This window comes from Lontra canadensis, unplaced genomic scaffold (assembly GCF_010015895.1).
Source record: "Lontra canadensis isolate GAN:19392208 unplaced genomic scaffold, GSC_riverotter_1.0 scaffold61, whole genome shotgun sequence".
Lineage (NCBI taxonomy): Eukaryota > Metazoa > Chordata > Mammalia > Carnivora > Mustelidae > Lontra > Lontra canadensis.
Genome location: NW_022631055.1, coordinates 2,563,952 through 2,582,081, shown reverse-complemented (window position 1 = coordinate 2,582,081; position 18,130 = coordinate 2,563,952). Strand labels below are relative to the sequence as shown.

General features: G+C 35.2%; 1 protein-coding gene across 2 annotated transcripts in view; it reads right to left on the bottom strand.

The window, feature by feature from the left end:
* PSME4 (proteasome activator subunit 4) overlaps window positions 1–18,130 on the bottom strand; it is a 112,175-nt gene that overhangs the window by 43,029 nt on the left and 51,016 nt on the right. For both annotated transcript variants that reach the window (XM_032877782.1, XM_032877783.1), the window contains 11 exons: window positions 15,838–16,024; window positions 14,786–14,875; window positions 13,957–14,021; window positions 13,550–13,700; window positions 12,690–12,788; window positions 12,400–12,469; window positions 11,873–11,940; window positions 10,594–10,809; window positions 9,839–9,996; window positions 8,358–8,453; window positions 1,125–1,180 (listed from right to left, as the gene is read on the bottom strand). In XM_032877782.1, the coding sequence (XP_032733673.1) occupies window positions 1,125–1,180; window positions 8,358–8,453; window positions 9,839–9,996; window positions 10,594–10,809; window positions 11,873–11,940; window positions 12,400–12,469; window positions 12,690–12,788; window positions 13,550–13,700; window positions 13,957–14,021; window positions 14,786–14,875; window positions 15,838–16,024 (1,256 nt within the window). The remainder of the gene's footprint in view (window positions 1–1,124; window positions 1,181–8,357; window positions 8,454–9,838; window positions 9,997–10,593; window positions 10,810–11,872; window positions 11,941–12,399; window positions 12,470–12,689; window positions 12,789–13,549; window positions 13,701–13,956; window positions 14,022–14,785; window positions 14,876–15,837; window positions 16,025–18,130) is intronic.

Below are 18,130 nucleotides of genomic sequence, written 5' to 3'. Positions count from 1 at the left end.
TCGGATCACTACATTTGTATCTTTGGGGTAAATACCTAGTAGTACAATTGCTGAGTCGTGTTTTCAACTTTTTTTTTTTTTTCCAAAGATTTTATCTATTTACTTGACAGAGAGAGACACAGCGAGAGAAGAAACACAAGCATCAGGAGTGGGAGAGGGGGAAGCAGGCTTCCCACCGAGCAGGGCGCCTGATGTGGGGCTCCATCCCAGGACCCTAGGATGCTTAATGACTGAGCCACCCACGTACCCCTATTTTTTTAAATATTTTATTTATTTATTTGACAAACAGAGGTCACAAGTAGGCAGAGAGGCAGGCAGAGAGAGAGGAGGAAGCAGGCTCCCTGCTGAGCAGAGAGCCCGATGCAGAGCTGGATCCCAGGACCCTGGGATCATGACCTGAGCCGAAGGCAGAGGCTTTAACCCACTTAGCCACTCAGGTGCCCCAGGAGCCCCTATTTTTAACTTTTCGAAGAACCTCCATACTGTTTTCCAGAGTGGCTGTATTAACTTTTTTTAATTCCTTATTTTAAATTCAATTTAGTTGATACATACTATATCATTAGTTACCGGAGTAGAATTTAATGACTCGGGCGCCTGGGTGGCTGTGGGTTAGGCCTCTGCCTTTGGCTCAGGTTGTGATCTCGGGGTCCTGGGATAGAACCCCGCATCGGGCTCTCTCTGCTCAGCGGGGAACCTGCTTCTCCCTCTCTCTCTGCCTCTGCCCACCTCTCTGCCTACTTGTGATCTTTCTCTCTAATAAATAAATAAAATCTTAAAAAAAAAAATTTAGTGATTCATCAATTGCATATCACATCCCCCACTCATTATATCAAATGCCCTCCTTAATGCCCATCACCCAATTACCCCTTCTCCCCACCTACCACCCCTCCAGCAACCCTCAGTTTGTTTCCTGGAGTTCAGGGTCTCTTATGATTTGCCTCCCTCTCTATTTTCATCTTATTTTATTTTACTTTCCCTTCCCCTATGTTCATCTATTTTGTTTCTTAAATTCCACATATGAGTGAAATCATATGGTATTTATCTTTTTCTGACCATTTTAACCCTTATAGAGTAACTGACAAAAACTGTCCACACAAGATTGACTCAGATTATAATTTACATACCATATTCAAGTCCAGTATACAACTTTGTCTCTTCCAAAGACACCATACTTGGTACCCTGTATAAAAACAAGAGTGCTTGCATTTATTAATAATATCAATAAGAAAGATTAAAGGGAAGTGTCATTGCTAGATTGTTTAAATCAAAACAAAGATGATGTTCTTTTAACAAACAGATTTCTCATCTTCAATACTTCAACTCTCTACTCTGTCCTTCTGAAGGTTAATGTTATGTTTCAGTAAGAACAGTATTGTTTATCTTAAAGAAAATGTTAATTAAATTTAATGACTTTATGGGGGAAAATTCACCAGCTAAATAAACATAATAATGATGTTCAATATTCAAGTGTAAAAGCTTAAATCTGATGATAAACTCTTATATACATTTATACAAAGAAAAGTCAGTTTTATAACGGTATAATAAAGGTTAAAACTGGACACCAAAAACTCAAGTCAAATTTTATTATAAAATACATAGCAGACAAACTTCTTTAAATAATCATTACCTCTCCTCTAAAAGCCACCCAAACTGATCTCTCCTAACACCTACAGTTAAAATGCCATTACTTTCTTTTGAATATGATCAGACATAAAAACACTGCATTTTCTAATTAAAGATCTGCCACAAAGAATTATATTAACAGAACCAGACCCAGCTAGTTAAACTCATTAAACAAAAGTCACTTTTAAGGTATCTAAGAACAGATTTTACTAGGGAATATGAACCTTTATATCTGAAATCTAAATTTTCTTCAATGAAAAATATAATTTTCAACATTTCAAGATACAATATCAATTCAACAACTTTTCTAAGAGGAAGAACATAGGCATAAATGCCAAGGAAACATGGGGTAAGCTTACCTAATACAAAGCTAATTAGTTATAAAAAGAAATTTTATAGTGACTGGTTACTCATCACTCATGAACTACATAGCACTTGTAATGAAGAAAAAACTATTTTAAAATCAACATACCCCCATTTATATTATATTTTCTTAAGTTGAATTAAGCATGTTATCTCTATCTTAATATTCGGTAGATATGAATTCTTGGATTTCTCTAAATGGGTAATAATATTAAGATTACTAAACTGCCAATTATTTAACTATGTTCCTCACCATAATCTAGGACCTAGGATGGCAACGATACTGTCTCATGTTTCAAACCAAGCCTACAGAGTATAAACAAAGAATGGTTATATTTTATAATATAAAATACTGATCTGCTTTTCAGAGACTTTGAAGTTCAAATTCAAATTCGTAAAATTTGGTTTTCATTCTATAAAACTTCAGCCTTTGGCAACATCTTGCAAACTTGAGCATTCTGTAAAACTGTGTATGATTAATTAATATATAAGTACCCAGAATCTAGTCAGTTAAAAATAAAATCAGATTCCTTTACAATGAACTTCAAGGAGTCTAACATCTCTACTGAAATTAGATTTCGCCACCAAAGAGGAAAAGACTGTGCTCAAACAGTAACAAGCATAAAGCATAAGATTTTAACCCCCACCCACTCATCCTTCCTTCCCTATATAGCACAGGAAAAGGCTTGCCATGAGCTATCACATGAGAGTTGATGTCTCCTCACTGCGGCTGTAAACATCAGTAGTTGCGTGAAGAATGCTATTGTACCTTACCCAGTCTGTACCTAGTACCAAAAAATATTGAACCAAGCATGCATTTTAATTAGTCACAAAACTATTCATACAAACAACATAAAAAAACAACCACTACATTAAGCTATTTTGAATTTTTACTGGGTATGTGTGTGTGTGTACACACATAAAACCCTAACTATCCAACAAAAAAAAGACTATCAGCTGGGAATTTGAAATGTTTTGCTTCTATGCCTTTCTGACTCTAGTAATACCAGTTATTATTAATACTGTAATCACATTTAGAAGTGAGTCTCATGTAAGAGCCCTGATACTTATTTTTAAAATTCACGTCGTTCTGAATTGTTTCCCTACTTAGAAAATCTGAAAATTATCACTAATTTACAAGTGTTTTAAAATATCTCAACCAATATGGGATTTTGAAGTATTAAGAAGTACATTTAAATAAACCCAGCTTTGGTTTTCCTTTTGAAATGTGAACTAAAACACATCTTTCATATCTCAAGTGTACAACAGGCATCTGGTTAGACATATATTCCAGCTTTATTTGTTCTTATCCATCACAAAGTCCTTTTATATTTATTTGTCTAAGACTCAGTTTTAATAGATCACTTCTTCTCTAACAATTTAATTAAACTCTCATTGGACTGACAGGTTTTACACTAAAGGTTTCTCAGCAAACTTAAATACATATATTAAATATTTCCTCTAGGCTTTAGAAGAATAATTTTCTAAAAGAAATCTGTATCCATTAACCAAGTAAGACTTTATGATTGTATCTTTTTGTGGCCACACTAAGTACATGTGTGCTGCCCTACACTTTGATACTTAAAACTGCTTATTGTCACTTTTAGTTATGCACAGAATCTTAACTGAACATATTTAAAGTGCCATCAACATTTACAGATGTGAGTTCTGATTAAAAGCTACAGTAGCCATATGTAGAATTTAAATCAAATACCATCACTGCCCCACTATAACTGAAATTCATTTTTCTCATTCCCTGGTGCATTTTACAAACAGTAATAATTTGACATCAGGAACTAAAAAAAATTCTAACAATTCCTACACAACATTTAAATAATTCCATTTATACAAAAGCAAAGTTATATCAGCTTCAAAGCACTAGACAGCACCAGGACACCTAATTTATAACAATGTGTGTTCAATATTTGTGCCACCAAAAAAAAAAAAAAAAAAAGAAAAAGAAAAAAAAGAAAAGAAAAGAAAAAAAAAAGCCCTAGAAGTTTGACAGCTATGTTATTTATACCACTAGATGGCAATCTTCTCCAGATTTGATTAGAGCCGAACTATGAAAATAATCACTGGGAGAGAAAGGATGGTGAAAAAGGAAGAAATGACTAATAACACAAAAACAAAATATACAATGCAAATCCAATATGCAAACGAAGGCTAGTGAACTATCATGAAACTAGTGTAATTAATACTTCTTGTCTACAGCTGGAAGAACAGCCTATACTTCCCAATAACTAACACCCCGCCCCCGGAAGAAAGCAAACATAAAAGGTATAAAACCAAGCCACTAATACTAACAGATTTTGTTTTCCAATCAAGGTTACAAGTGTTTTCACAAGAAACAATTGGCCTATTTCTGTGTTCTGTTATCCAATTCAATCTTAGGCATCAATAGTAGCTATAAACACAAATGAAAAACTGGCTCTTGTTCTACCGTGTGAACAAAAGGTTGCTAGGTTTAAAATTAACTCTGAGCATAAGAACTATTTCCATGTCTGACACACAAGCTTTAAAAAATCAATGAAAACAGTCAGAAGGTGAAATAAGGAGAAAACAGGGTTACTCACCGTGGAGTAGTAACTGTTTCCTTTTCTGTGTGCAGCTCCCCCAGCAGAGCTGGGTAGTTTCCTGGAGGTGCCAAGAGAGGTTAGCTAGCCCTGCCCCTCATCGCAGAACAACACATCCTTTCACATATTAATGAAATGGTCTCAACTCTTAGACCTTAACTATGAAGTTTTCTTTGCCTCAGAAGTTAGTATAAGCTGAGATCCTAAGAATGATTTTAACTAAGAATGGCTTAACAGATCTATCAGAGGAAAGGGGCACAAAGTAAAGAAGAAATATCGGAGATGAAAAATGATGACTCCTCTACCTTGAGTAACCCTGTTTTTATAGATGTTAGTTTTTTGCATCTTGTGATAGCTGGTTAGACCTAAAAGATTATAAAGAGTGGACTGCAAAAGGAGAAATTAATGACGATTTCAGGATTAAAGGCAAGTGTCCAAAATTCCTGTATGACCCTGAAAAGACATAATCCAACTTCCACATCTATAAAGGTAGAACTAGGAGTGTAAACTATACCACACATATTTCTATTAAGTCATTAACTAAAGGTTCCAACAGCAAAACAGAGAGGTTCCATTTTAAGATTAATTCAGCAACCTTGGTATCTGACAAAACTGCCAAAAAGTCAAATTGTACTGAAGAAATTTATACTTAATTACCCTCAAGGGACCCTAGTTTACCCATCCTCTGAAACAGTAAAATTTATAATATATATACAAGATATTTAGTAATCCTATATTGCCAAAGGCCAAAAAAATACAATGAAGATACCATAAGGTTCATCATTACTTTCTACTTGCAACAATCAACTCATCTAAGTTTTTATATTTTGTCAGTCTCTAATATAATGCACAGAAAATTGGTTTGCACATTTAGTAGCCATTTACCTGAACAATGGGATTCTAAGACTATGCCATATACTCTACTAGGAACTAAATTAGATTTTCTTACAGGAAAACTCAGAACTGAACCAAGTTTCCAGTTTCTCATTATTGCAATTTTCTAGAGGACAAATACTACTAATACATGTGCAAGGCAAAGTTAATAATGAAAGATCTGACCAAAAAAATCAAACAGCTAGAATGTTGTTACTGAGATTTATATATAAGAAAAATATAAGACTAATTGTAAAGAAAACGGAGTTGCTACGTGCTTCCAAAAACCAGTCTGGTATTTCAGAAAATACATACTATCCCACAATACCACAGCCAAATTGTTTCTTATTAACAAGAGTGACTTCCTCAGGCACCTCAGGCATTACACTAATTAGTGAACTTGTCACAAGTGTATGTTTCCCTTTCTCCCCAACCTGGTATATTTTACTCTATTTCTTATGGAGAACTGCTGCTAATAATCTTCAAGAATTATGCTGCAGATAGTCTTTCTTCACACTAGGATGTATGATATATTATCACAGAACAGTGGCACCACTGATTGAAATCATTTGATTAGTTTTGTCTTTTTTTTTTTTTAAGTTTTATTTATTTAAGTAATCTCTATACCCATGTGGGGCTTAAATTCACGACACCAAGGATCAAGAGTCGCATGCTCCTCTGACTAAGCCAGCCAAGAACCCCCGATTGGATTTTTCAAATCAAATTACATTTAGAAATCTTAACCTATATTAAAAAAAGCATTTCTGAATTTAATTTAAAAAGCTAACTTTATTTTATGATACTTTAGTAAGAACTAATTTGCTACCTGCAAAAAAAGTTGAGATTTATATAAAGAAAATGTGAAAATAAGATTTCAGATCAAGGAGGTATCAGTTAGAAACTGGTTTTAAAGGAAAGAATTCTGGTAAGAATTATTTAAAAGTCCAGGAAAGACTTTTTAAACCCTCTCTTTGATGATTCAAAGGCAAAGGGCTGCTCATTAATCTTTGATTCTACTTCATATAATCATTATCCCTGCCTAGGTGTAACTATATAAAAAGAGTCCTAAAAATGTGTATTGTTCAATGATTAAAACAACTGAAGTTTTCGTTCTGTATTTATTATGTATTATTAAATATACCAGAAAATATTTCATATTTATACTTGTAAGTTATTAAAATATATTAATATATATATTTATAGTGAATGTAATTTTGTATTACCTCATTATGTCTTATTACATAAAATTTTCACCCTAAAAGTGAAAATTCTGAAACACAAAACTTTTCAGTCTAAATTACCTTTCCTTCTCAACTTTTCTGGAAAAAACTTACAAAGGATACTCAGGATCAATTTTAAAGCTAATAACGTCCATTCATAAAATGTTTGTAACACCGTATTCTTTTCCTTATTTACAAACCTAACTGGTTTCATCATAACCAATTATAAGGAACCTTGTCCCGATGCACTTTTATTTCAAAGTGATAAAGACCTTGTTTCAACTTGCTAGTGTAGGGCACATGGCATAAACATTAAGTATGTTCACAGTAAAGAACTGCACCAGAAACCTCTCTGCCTCCTGAGGGGACCCTGCAGCAGTGCGTCCTAAGGATCACTTAAAACTAAAAAATCTTCTAATCATACATACAGAAGACACATCCTTTGGCTCTTAATGGATTAAATTCCCAAAACTCCACTGTCAACATGTTCAAGCAGAACTAAATTTACTGATGTAATATATCTGTTACGTACGAAAGAGGTTTTCAGCATGCCATAAGAATTCAATTCCCACCATACTATATACTGTTAAGATCATTAGGAAAATCAAAACCATTTTTGTGAGTCTCTCATTTTTAAATAATGTTTAAAATCAATCTCTCTTAAAAAAGATGAATTTTGGTAAAATTGCCCCTAAATCAAACTATAATCCTGATGAAAACCAAAAGTGCTTTCAAAGAACTCAGCAAATTCCTAGACAAACTTAAAACAGATTTCCTTACCTGTGATGACCCTACTTCTCCCTCTCAAATCTAACAAACAATCTAAAGTTCAATGCCTAGAAACAGGTTTTAGAGTGAAGTAAGTAGGAACCAGAGAAAGTATGACCCCAAACAATGATTATACAAAATATGGAAAAGACAAGCAAGCCACATTTTAAAACCACTCCTTGAAGTTTTTAAGATTTTTGTTGAAAATCAACAAATAATTCTTCCCTTTGTGTTTTTTGAGGGGGCAGGGGTTACTTACTTGTTTTTATGTGATTTTCATGAACTTGCTCAGCAATGAGATGTTGATGTTGAGAGAAAACGATCTAAGGCAGTATACTGAAACTAGGCCTGCAACTAGCATCTCACTACTAAGTAAGTTGAGCTCACATTGCACATTGCTGATTTCATTTAAGCTCAATTTTTTCCAACTTAAATGACTGCACTGACAATGGACTAAATCAAGGCATTCATTCAAAACTGTAATAGTCTGGAAAGCACTTAAATTCATAAAAACAACTTAGGACCATTTTAAAGCTCAAAATAACAAATTTTTATGTAAAAACACGCAGTTTTTTCCTATAAAATCCCTAATGAACACTGATTGCAGACCAAAAAAATAGATTTTTTTCTTTTTTTAAAAAAGAGCATTTATCTTAACTCAGAAACTAGAGGATAAACTTAGTATTGATATTTTTAAACTGATTAACATTCAAAATTATCCTATCCTGGTACCATATGAAAATCTGATTAAAGCCTTACAGTTTATAGACCTATATTCTGTCTCAGGTATTTTTGGTCTAATAATGACAAAAAGGTTAAAGTGATACAGAAACAATACCAATAATAAAACCAGTGACTCATTATGTGACTAAGACTTAAAATACACGCCAAATGGCAAAATGGCAAAATATGTAAAGTAGTTATTTCTACTTACAAATTAGTAACTGGCTCTCCTTTCAATGGAGGTAGGAGGTTTCCTGAGCCAATTAAACAGTTGTGCACTATAGTTAGACTCTGTAGAACATCATCTCTGGAAAAGATAAAGGTATTTTCATAACTTAGGAGACTCCAAATCACTGTCTCAAAAAAGGCTTTGGAGAGTCTAGGATGAAGTACAAGAACCTTAAGTGGGGATACACAAAATTAAGGCCAAGAAATGGCAAATGTTTTCAGTTTACCCACTTAATAATACAAGGTAATCAACAGTGTTTGTATTGGTAATATAGTATAGACCTACTTAGGATTAAATAGGTCCTAAATAATTAGAAACAACGGCAACTGACTGCCCTCTGTGAATCAATCCTGAATGTCATCACCTATGTACCCAAAGATCGCTACCACTAACAAAAAGGGAAAACAGTATTACAGAAGCTCTTCCAGCATACTCCAACTTTTAAAAATGGACTAGTTAGGGGGGCCTGGGTGGCTCAGTGGGTTAAAGCCTCTGCCTTCAGCTCGGGTCATGGTCTCAGCGTCCTGGGATTGGGCCCCACATTGGGCTCTCTGCTCAGCGGGGAACCTGCTTCCCCTTCTGTCTCTGCCTGCCTCTCTGCCTACTTGTGATCTCTCTCTGTCAAAATAAAATAAAATAAATAAATAAATAAATAAAGGACTAGTTAAACATTTACTCCAAAAAGCAGTTCAGACATCATCAGTCATACTTCTTTCCTTCTCCAAACCATTCCTACTGATTTTGCTTATTAAAATTTCGTGGTATTTCACACATTGTAGTTTTCTTACTATTATTTTAGGAATGTCCAAAGATTCAAACTATAAAAGTCTAATGATCTTATAACTATTTTTTGTTAAAGCTTCTTAGGAAAGATAAAAAAGCTCACAGAAATATTTCACTAAGTAACATTAATGTCAATAATATGAATTACAAAAACAAACAAAAAACCCCCCAAAATCTAATCTGAATCTAAAAAACAATCATTTCCATATACCTCCCAAAAGATGCACAAGTCAAACTGCTAAGCAAAAGTCACAAAAAGCAAACTATTAAAAAAATGAGTTTTTCTATTTAAAAGGTTTAAATTTTTTAAAGATTTTATTTATTTGACAGAGAGAGATCACAAGTAGGCAGAGAGGCAGGCAGAGAGAGAGGAGAAAGCAGGCTCCCTGCAGAGCAGAGAGCCCAATGTGGGGCTCTATCCCAGGACCCTGGGATCATGACCTGAGCCGAAGGCAGAGGCTTAACTCACTGAGCCACCCAGGTGCCCCTGAAAGGTTTAAATATTATGACAAAATTTGTTACACACCATATTAAATGGTTTTTAAATTATATCTATGTCAGATATAAACACACACTGAAAATGAATACATCAGATATGGCAAAGAGAAAGGGAAAGACACAAAAAGATTTTTCTCAGTCTACAACCACAAAACAGTAAGTGTTTATGAAAGAAAACTAACCTAGACATTTCAAGTTCTCCGTCACCACAGTGCTGGAGTTTGATGAGCTCAGGCTGAAGAAAAGAGTCCAATAGATAGAAGGCAAAAGCCACTTCTTCTGAAGAAGGAACATGCCACTGGATGCCCAGATTCCACAAGTCCCCTGGTTTACCCCAGTCCTACAAAAGAACAGCATTTGTTCAGCAAGCTGTGAAACTGGAGAAAAAAAACTAAACATGTACATGTAACTTAAAAGGTCTTCCAGGAAGGGGCGCCTGGGTGGCTCAGTTGGTTGTGCTCTCTCAGGGCTGTGAGATCGAGTCCCAGAGCTGGACAAAGAGCCAGCTTAAGATTCCCTCTCTGATCCTCCCCACCATTTCTCCCTCTCTCTCTAAAAAAGAGGCACAAAACTCATTACCCCTTCATTATCACTCCAGAAAAATCTCCTGGAAGAGCCACTCAAATATGAGTTTACTTAAGAGTAACAATAAGCTTATAAAGTTACTGAGTTTCCCAACAAAATCATATGGAATATACAAGTTACATACAGCATACCAACCTGATTCATAGCCCAACAGAAAAGAAAAAAACTAGGCTGCTTCTGTGCTGTGTTACAATTGCCAAGTTTAAAACATTCCAGTAATTTTAATGATCTACTTCAAAAATAAAAAAGTGACACCTTCACACACAACAAAGAAGGAAAAAAACCCCCACTCTGGATCCTTAGAAAAATAACCCAGTATGTACTTGGATTCTTAATTATTGAAAATGCTTGCCTTGATGGGAAAGTATTCAGAAGGAGGCTTGTCAAAGCCTCCCGGCACACTGCAGTACTCCGTCGGGTAGATAAGGGTAGTAGAGCGAAGGAGGTGATGCAGAAGATTACAGGACAGAGTGTAACCCTGCTTACAGGTTAGATGGAGGGTTCTTTGGAGAATCTTTACAAGTTGCTCCTTATAAAGAAGCAACTTCTTCCCGTCCACTCGAGTAATCTAAAAGAGGAAGAAAATGAATGGTTGAAGATATTTTGGTGAAAAGATTAAGAATCAATAATCAATGCAACAGACAATGTTTAGCTACTAGTCTAAAATAGTAACAGTGTCTCTTAAAATGACTTCAATTAATTTTAGAATTTTCATTTTAACTATATTCGTATAATTCTTTCTTGAGATCAAAACAAATTCTCTGAATTCAGGCCCTCATATGCCACAGTACCAACCTTTTCAAAGAATCTATTTCCTCAAAGAGACAAAATTAATTGGTTGGTGAGCCAACCCATAAAGGAAAATGAAGTCTGACTGACAGCTCAACTTATGGAGAGAGAGAGAAAATCGGGAGAGAAAAAAAAGGAACTGCCAAATCTGATGAGATTTTCAAGTAATGAGTTACTAATATCAGAATTAATCAGTAAAAAGTACTTCGCTGCTCATGAAGCCATCAACAATTATTAGACTCTCTTGATAACAAGAAAATGCCATTATCTGACTTTTTGTAGCTGTACCAAGAAAATCTAAAACTTAGAACTTTTCAGTATCAGGGTGCCTGGTTGGCTGTCAGAAGAGCATGCAACTCTTAATCCTGGGGTCATGAGTTCAAGCCCCACACCAGGTGGAGAGATCACTCAAATAAATAAATAAATAAATAAATCTTTGGGGTGCCTGGGTGGCTCAGTTGGTTAAACATCCAAACTCTTGATCTCTGGGTTAGAGTTCAGGCCCTGCACTGGGCTCCACGCTGAGCATGGAGCCTACTTAAAAACAAACAAACAAACATGGGGCCCTGGGTGGCTCAGTCGATTAAGTGTCTGCTTTCATCTCAGGTCATGATCCCGGGGTCTTGGGAGTGACTGTGTCATGCTCCCTGCTTCTCCCTCTCCCTTTACCCCCATCCCACTTGTGTTCTCTTATGCTCTTTCTCTCTCTCCAAATAAGTGGTAAACAAAAATCTTAAAAACAAAAACCTGACTTTTCATATTTTTTTAAAGTCAATTTAAAAAAATTCTAAAACCAAATCATCTTCATGGTAATATTTCATTATTACAAAGATTTACAGTACCTCAGACAAAAGTTGAAGATTCCACAGCAACTCCTTATCTAGCTCTTCTTCATTTAATACATCATCATCTAAAAAAGGCAAAAGAGTATCAGGGAAAAAGAACTACACATCCAACTAAATGCATCATTTTCAAATATTTGTCTTCAGTATCTCTAATTGCTAAGAAAAGTCTCATTCCTTTTTCATGAAGCTAAACTTGCTCCAGAGGAGGTAAAAATTCCATTTTCAAGAAAATAAACACATCAAATCAGGACACCTGCTCCTCCACATCTCACAAATTGATTTTTTTTTTTTATGGCACCTCTACATGGTTCCTGCATGCATGAAGAAGTTACTAACTTAATAAAGTAAAATTTCTAAGCTGTCACCTAGATGATACCTTAATTCAAATAATACCCACCACAAACTACAAAATTAAAACATTGTATAGCTTATAGAATCTATTTTCACCCACAGAGTTCTAGAAACAAAGAAAAAAATTTTTTTACCTAAAATTATAAATTTAGAATAATAACCTTATGACTTACTCATTGTAAGCTGAGTTATAACACTGCAGCAATGAGGAACAAATAACTTCAAAGACTCCTCTGGGCAGCACTGAAAACACATTTGTTTAAGTAAGTTTTTGGAAGGCCATGAACATTCATTCAGCAGTCACAAAGTATACCCTGACACTATTTTCAGAGGCAAATAAGGGTTATAATTTGCTATTGAAACAATGTATTTTAGGTATAACAAGCATGTATAAAATAATTAACCACATAAACCTGTTGGTTACTGACTCATTAATTCATCAGTCCAAAAACCCCAAACTCACCTTTACAGCAGCACGGCACATGTCTGCCACCATGCGGCCTGCTACTCTTGTTTCAAATATATGTGAAATAGAAAAATTAAAAACCTTCTGAAGGGCCACCTGTTAAGATATTTAAGAAATGAAAAGGTCTTATTAGCAATTTTTAAAAAGATTTTATTTATTTATTTGACATACAGAGAGAGATCTTAAGTAGGCAGAGAGGCAGGCGGAGAGAGAGAAGAGGAAGCAGGCTCCCTGCCGAGCAGAGAGCCTGATGCGGGCTTGATCCCAGGATCCTGGGATCATGACCTGAGCCGAAGTCAGAGGCTCAACCCACTGAGCCACCCAGGCGCCCCTCTGCTTACATTTTCATCCACTGATAAAATTTTATAATTTCGTTTTATGTGCATTTAATATATATTGTTAACTCATTAACATGGAACTCAGCCAACAGCACTATAACTCATGCCTGAATAAAGCTTATCTAAAACACGTTACTTTCAGGCACCTGGGTTACTTTAGTGCCTGGCACTAAATAGACACAAAAGCATGATTACATCAGAGCTGAAACAAGAAGGCAGAGCGTTACGTTATTCCACCTCAGCCGAACATGTGTACCTCACATTTTTTTACCACATTTACACATCTACACAAGAGCACCACGAGTACTGATTTGGGGATTACAAATAAATTTTAGCAAGCAGATGAATTTGCAAATACAAAATTTGCGAATATAATGAGAATCCACTGCTTATCTTTCTCAAAATTTAGTATGAGAAAAAGGATAAATGGTATAATACCTAAAGAAACTTCAGTTTTTGAAACACACAAATAAACCTACAAGACTGGGATTTAATTTTTTGTAGCAATGCGACTCTTACCATAAATATTTCTTTGGAACACTGTGTGAGGATTGTACTAAATGTAGAAGACAGACCTAATTCAACCAAACTCTCCAAGTGAGTCATTTTCTCAGTTTCCGTCTCTTCTCTTGTTTGCTCCAATGTGCTACTTTCTATAAGTCCAAAACATCTAAACAATCCAAAGAAAGTATAAGTTTAGCAACTAAAAACTAGTTTCATGTTTTTGATGATTACGTAAGTCTTCACTGTCCTGACTATTCAAATGATAGCTATTCCACCATTTGGGCATGGCTCACTATCAATTGTCTTATAACTTGAGGTGTTCAGTCCTGGGACGGTGGCTATGTACAGGCTATAAGTTGCTGGGACAGGACAGTCATCTCTCTGAATGTCTAACAAAGGGCAGGTCTGGGGTACATACTCACCGGTCCATAAACTGTAAGACAAAATCCTCAAATTCAGCTGTGGCTGAACAAAGTTCTCGTTCCACCTATGATATTTCAATGTGGAAAAAAATTAAAAATAGTCTTTGAATTTTTCTCAGGACGATTAAAACTCAATTATGGTCTATAAAATAGATTTAACACTCTATTATTATACTGAGTATGGTGAGAAATAGCACCATAACTGTGCATCAATTTAGAATAACTCAATCTACTACTTTCCAGGAACCAAAGTAATTAACATATTTTATAAGGGCCAAAACCAGAAGCCACAGAGCCATCTTTATCAACTAGTTTCCAAGTTTCTGGTGTATGTATACAGGATTCTCTCCTACTATCTGAACATCCAAATAACAAAAATAGAAACATGCTTACAATAAAGAAAATAATTCTAAAAGAACCAGTCTGTAATGAAGAAAATGTCTGTTCATTAGGTATCAATCCCCTCAATGAATTTATTCCTAAATTCAAAAAACCAGAAAAACCAAAACCGAAACCAAACCAAATCAACCAACCAACAAACAATAAACCACCACTATCTCCACTTAACAAAAAATTAGAAGTGACAAAAATGTAAATACACCTCTAGATATCACTTGTTTACAAAAATAACCTATTTTTGATCTATATCCTTTGGTGGGTGCTCTGCCAGACTACCTTACCAATGACCTGGTCCTCTACTTATATCATTTTAGTCACAAAAGAGTCATTTTAAACTACTAGTATTTAAATTATTAAATATTACTATGCATTTACAATAAGAGTTACAACTCAGTTAATCAATCCTTTTACAAGTAGAAAGCATCCTTACTTCTGTGAGGTCATTTCTTTCTTGTAGTACAGATGAACAATCTACTAAAGGCACCAGAGTGGAAAATGTTGCTATAAACTGGAATGTGATCTGTGGGAAAATGCAAAAAATTTAACATTAATTATGTTAACTATAGTTCAAAAATACAAGTATACCATAAGCTACAATAAAGTGCCCAAATGAATTATTAATTTTTGTTATAAAGCTTTTTTTTTCTTAATTGTATTTACTTATTTGGCAGTGAGAGAGAGATCACAAGGAGGCAGAGAGGCAGGCAGAGAGAGAGGGGGAAGCAGGCTCCCCGCTGAGCAGAGAGCCCAATGCGGGGCTCGATCCCAGGACCCTGGAATCATGACCTGAGCCGAAGGCAGAGGCTTAACCCACTGAGCCACACAGGCAACCCCCAAATAAATTATTTTGAGGGAAATCCCACAATAGACTTTCTGGAAATTTTTCACCTAAAATTGAATATTTTAAGGTTCTTCATAATTAAGTAGCTGTTACTTTAGTAATTAAGTTATACTAAGTTTATTTTCATAGTTATTTATTAGGTTTAAGCACAACGTTCTCCAACCTTTTGTCAAGGAAAAGTTACTCCCCCCAACCCCACCTTAAAATGTAACATTAACAGAATACACTGAAGCAAAAGCAAGAGACTGGGCAAGAGGGAAGGTGAGCAACTCTTAAGTCAAGAGATGTGTGTATGAAATGGGACCTGGCATTTTGCACCCAGCAGCTTTTATCATGCCTCCTGTCACCAGTGTAGACAGAGGGAAGTACGAATAATCATACGCTAAGATTTTTAAGGTTTTTGCTTAAGGAAAATAGTCAATACATAACGAGCTTCAAAAATATCTTACGATCATTAAACGTATCCAGGTTATGGCAAATTACTTTACAAAGGATGACATATAGATCAACTAACCATCCACAGATCTAAACTTAGCAAATTTACATTGAATGATGTTCTAAAAAGTCTGAACAGAACTTGAAAGGATGCCTATTCACACAATTAAAACTCAGACACAAAACAGAATAATAAATATGCTTACCATGCATTTACTAAAGTCATTTGGATCCACCCCAGGCAATGCTCTCATCAACAGAGGTAGCATGTGTGTTGGACCTTCAGGAAACCACTTGCCCCCTGATACCAAACTTCGGGCTACTCCAATTACACAACTTAAAGTAGCTGTGAGCTGGTGAGGTTCTGTTAAAGTCTCTAGTGCAGGATACGTTCTACAGTTTAAAACACAATTAAAAAACAAAAAAACAAAAGACAGTTCCATTACAGATAAACATGCACAATACATTAAATCTACCAAATTCATAAACTGTTAGCTTAAGGCTGGTAGCTAGTAGAATATTTTGAATGAATACCTGTTTTCTCAAGGTTAACAGAATCACACACATAAAGGAAAGGCACGGGTTTCCCTAACCCCCATCCCCTCACCACCTTTCTCCATGCAAATTCCACAGTGAAAAAGAACATGAACTGGCAGATTTTGCATTATTTCAGCCATCTGAATCCACCTCCACATTCCAATGACTGATTCTAATGGTCAGCAATTAATTAGAACTCAGGAATAACAAGTGACAACTATCCTATTCTTCCCTTTTACAGGAAAAACAATCTTTACTAAAATGCTGAAATTTCTCCTATTTTACACTTTAAAAAGGACTGGTATTTTAAAATTAGACATCAGCTCTAGAAACATATGCAAAGATTCCTGATTTAATAAACAAGGGAGAATAATACAAATACAATCTTTGATCACCAAGACAAGAACATTCACACAATTTCATTTTTAAGAATCTGTTCTATAGGAAGAAAAAAAAATCTAAAATGTCGTCATTTTAATTTTCTCTTATGCAGAAAAAATAAGAGAAATTTCATTTTAAGTAGGAAAAAAAGAGTATTTATAATCACAATTAAAAAAAAAACAACCAAGGCTTTAGAAGGTAAAGAAAGCAAACCAGCTCTTTAACAGAGGCTGTCCTTAGGGGATACATATTCAGGACCTAAAATTTATTTTCTCCATTTTTACTTTTTAAAGGACTTTTGCTTTTTTTTTTAAAGAAGAGAGAGAGCACAGGCACATAGGGGAAAGGCAGATGGTGAGGGAAAGGGGGAGAGGGAGGGACAGAAAGAGAGCGAGAGCGAGAGAGAGAGAGAGGAGAGACAGAGAGAATCATATGCAGACTCCCCACCAAGCAGGAAGCCTAAGGCAGGGCTCCATCTTATGACCCTGAGATTGTGACCTGAGTCAGACTCTTAAACGATGGAGCCACCTTGGTGCCCCCAAAGGACTTTTGCTTTCATAAAAAGAAAAAAAAAAACCTTCAAAATACTTCTCTTGGCCAAGCATGTATCATTTAATATGCTATTAAATTTGTCCCCAAATTGAAAACTAAAGAAAAACATGATGGATAATTTTACTTGTATTTATTCTTTTAAATTTAACTTCATTGAAATTCAATTAATTAACATACAGTGTACTATTAGTCAGAGGTAGAGTTCATGATTCATCATTTACTTGTATTTGTAAGCTTTGTTTCTTCTACTAAAAAAAATATCTCTCTATTCAAAATTTATCAGCTGGAAAACATTAAAATAAGGCAAAACAATTATGTTTTGGGAAAGCCAAGAATTATGAAAACACTCCAATCTTCAAAATTTTAGCTATGCAAGAAAATGAAGTCTCTCCTTAGAGGCAAGTCTCTCCTCAACAAGCAACATCAACAGACCTGCCACTGAACTGTTAGCTTCTGCTACCACATGAAGGCCAAAGAGCAAAGAATACTGGGGGTTCAGACCATAGAAACTGCCTAACTTCCCCATTTTATTTCCTAATTATCTGTGCTGGAAAAGTTTCTGTGCCCACAAAGTGCACACAGAAAGGGAGAGGTTTGGAAAATGAGGTACAGCTTAACTTGAGTATTTATGGCAATGAGGACAGGGCAAGATAAGATGAGCAACTCAAATTTATAAATAATGGAGCCCTATTTTGGTCAAGACCTTTGGCAGGATATCTAACTGCAAGCAAATGTGCCCAATTATCCCATTTTAATTTTAAGTCAGAAAATAGGCTGTCAACTTACATTGTCACTAAGGATCTTCGACAAATCTGTTTTATGGAACTCAAACTGTTAGACCCTTCCGGGCCCTAAAAACTAACATTCTTCTTCTATTTTTGAGTAAGACATTAAGAGAGAAATCATAAAGCTCAAGTTCAGGCAGCAGAGGAGTTAACAGAAAGCTTAGGTAATATTATATAAGCACAGAAGGCCTATATTGTGACAGTAACTCGGCAAAGGGAAAATTACCTTTGTTACTAGTTCAAC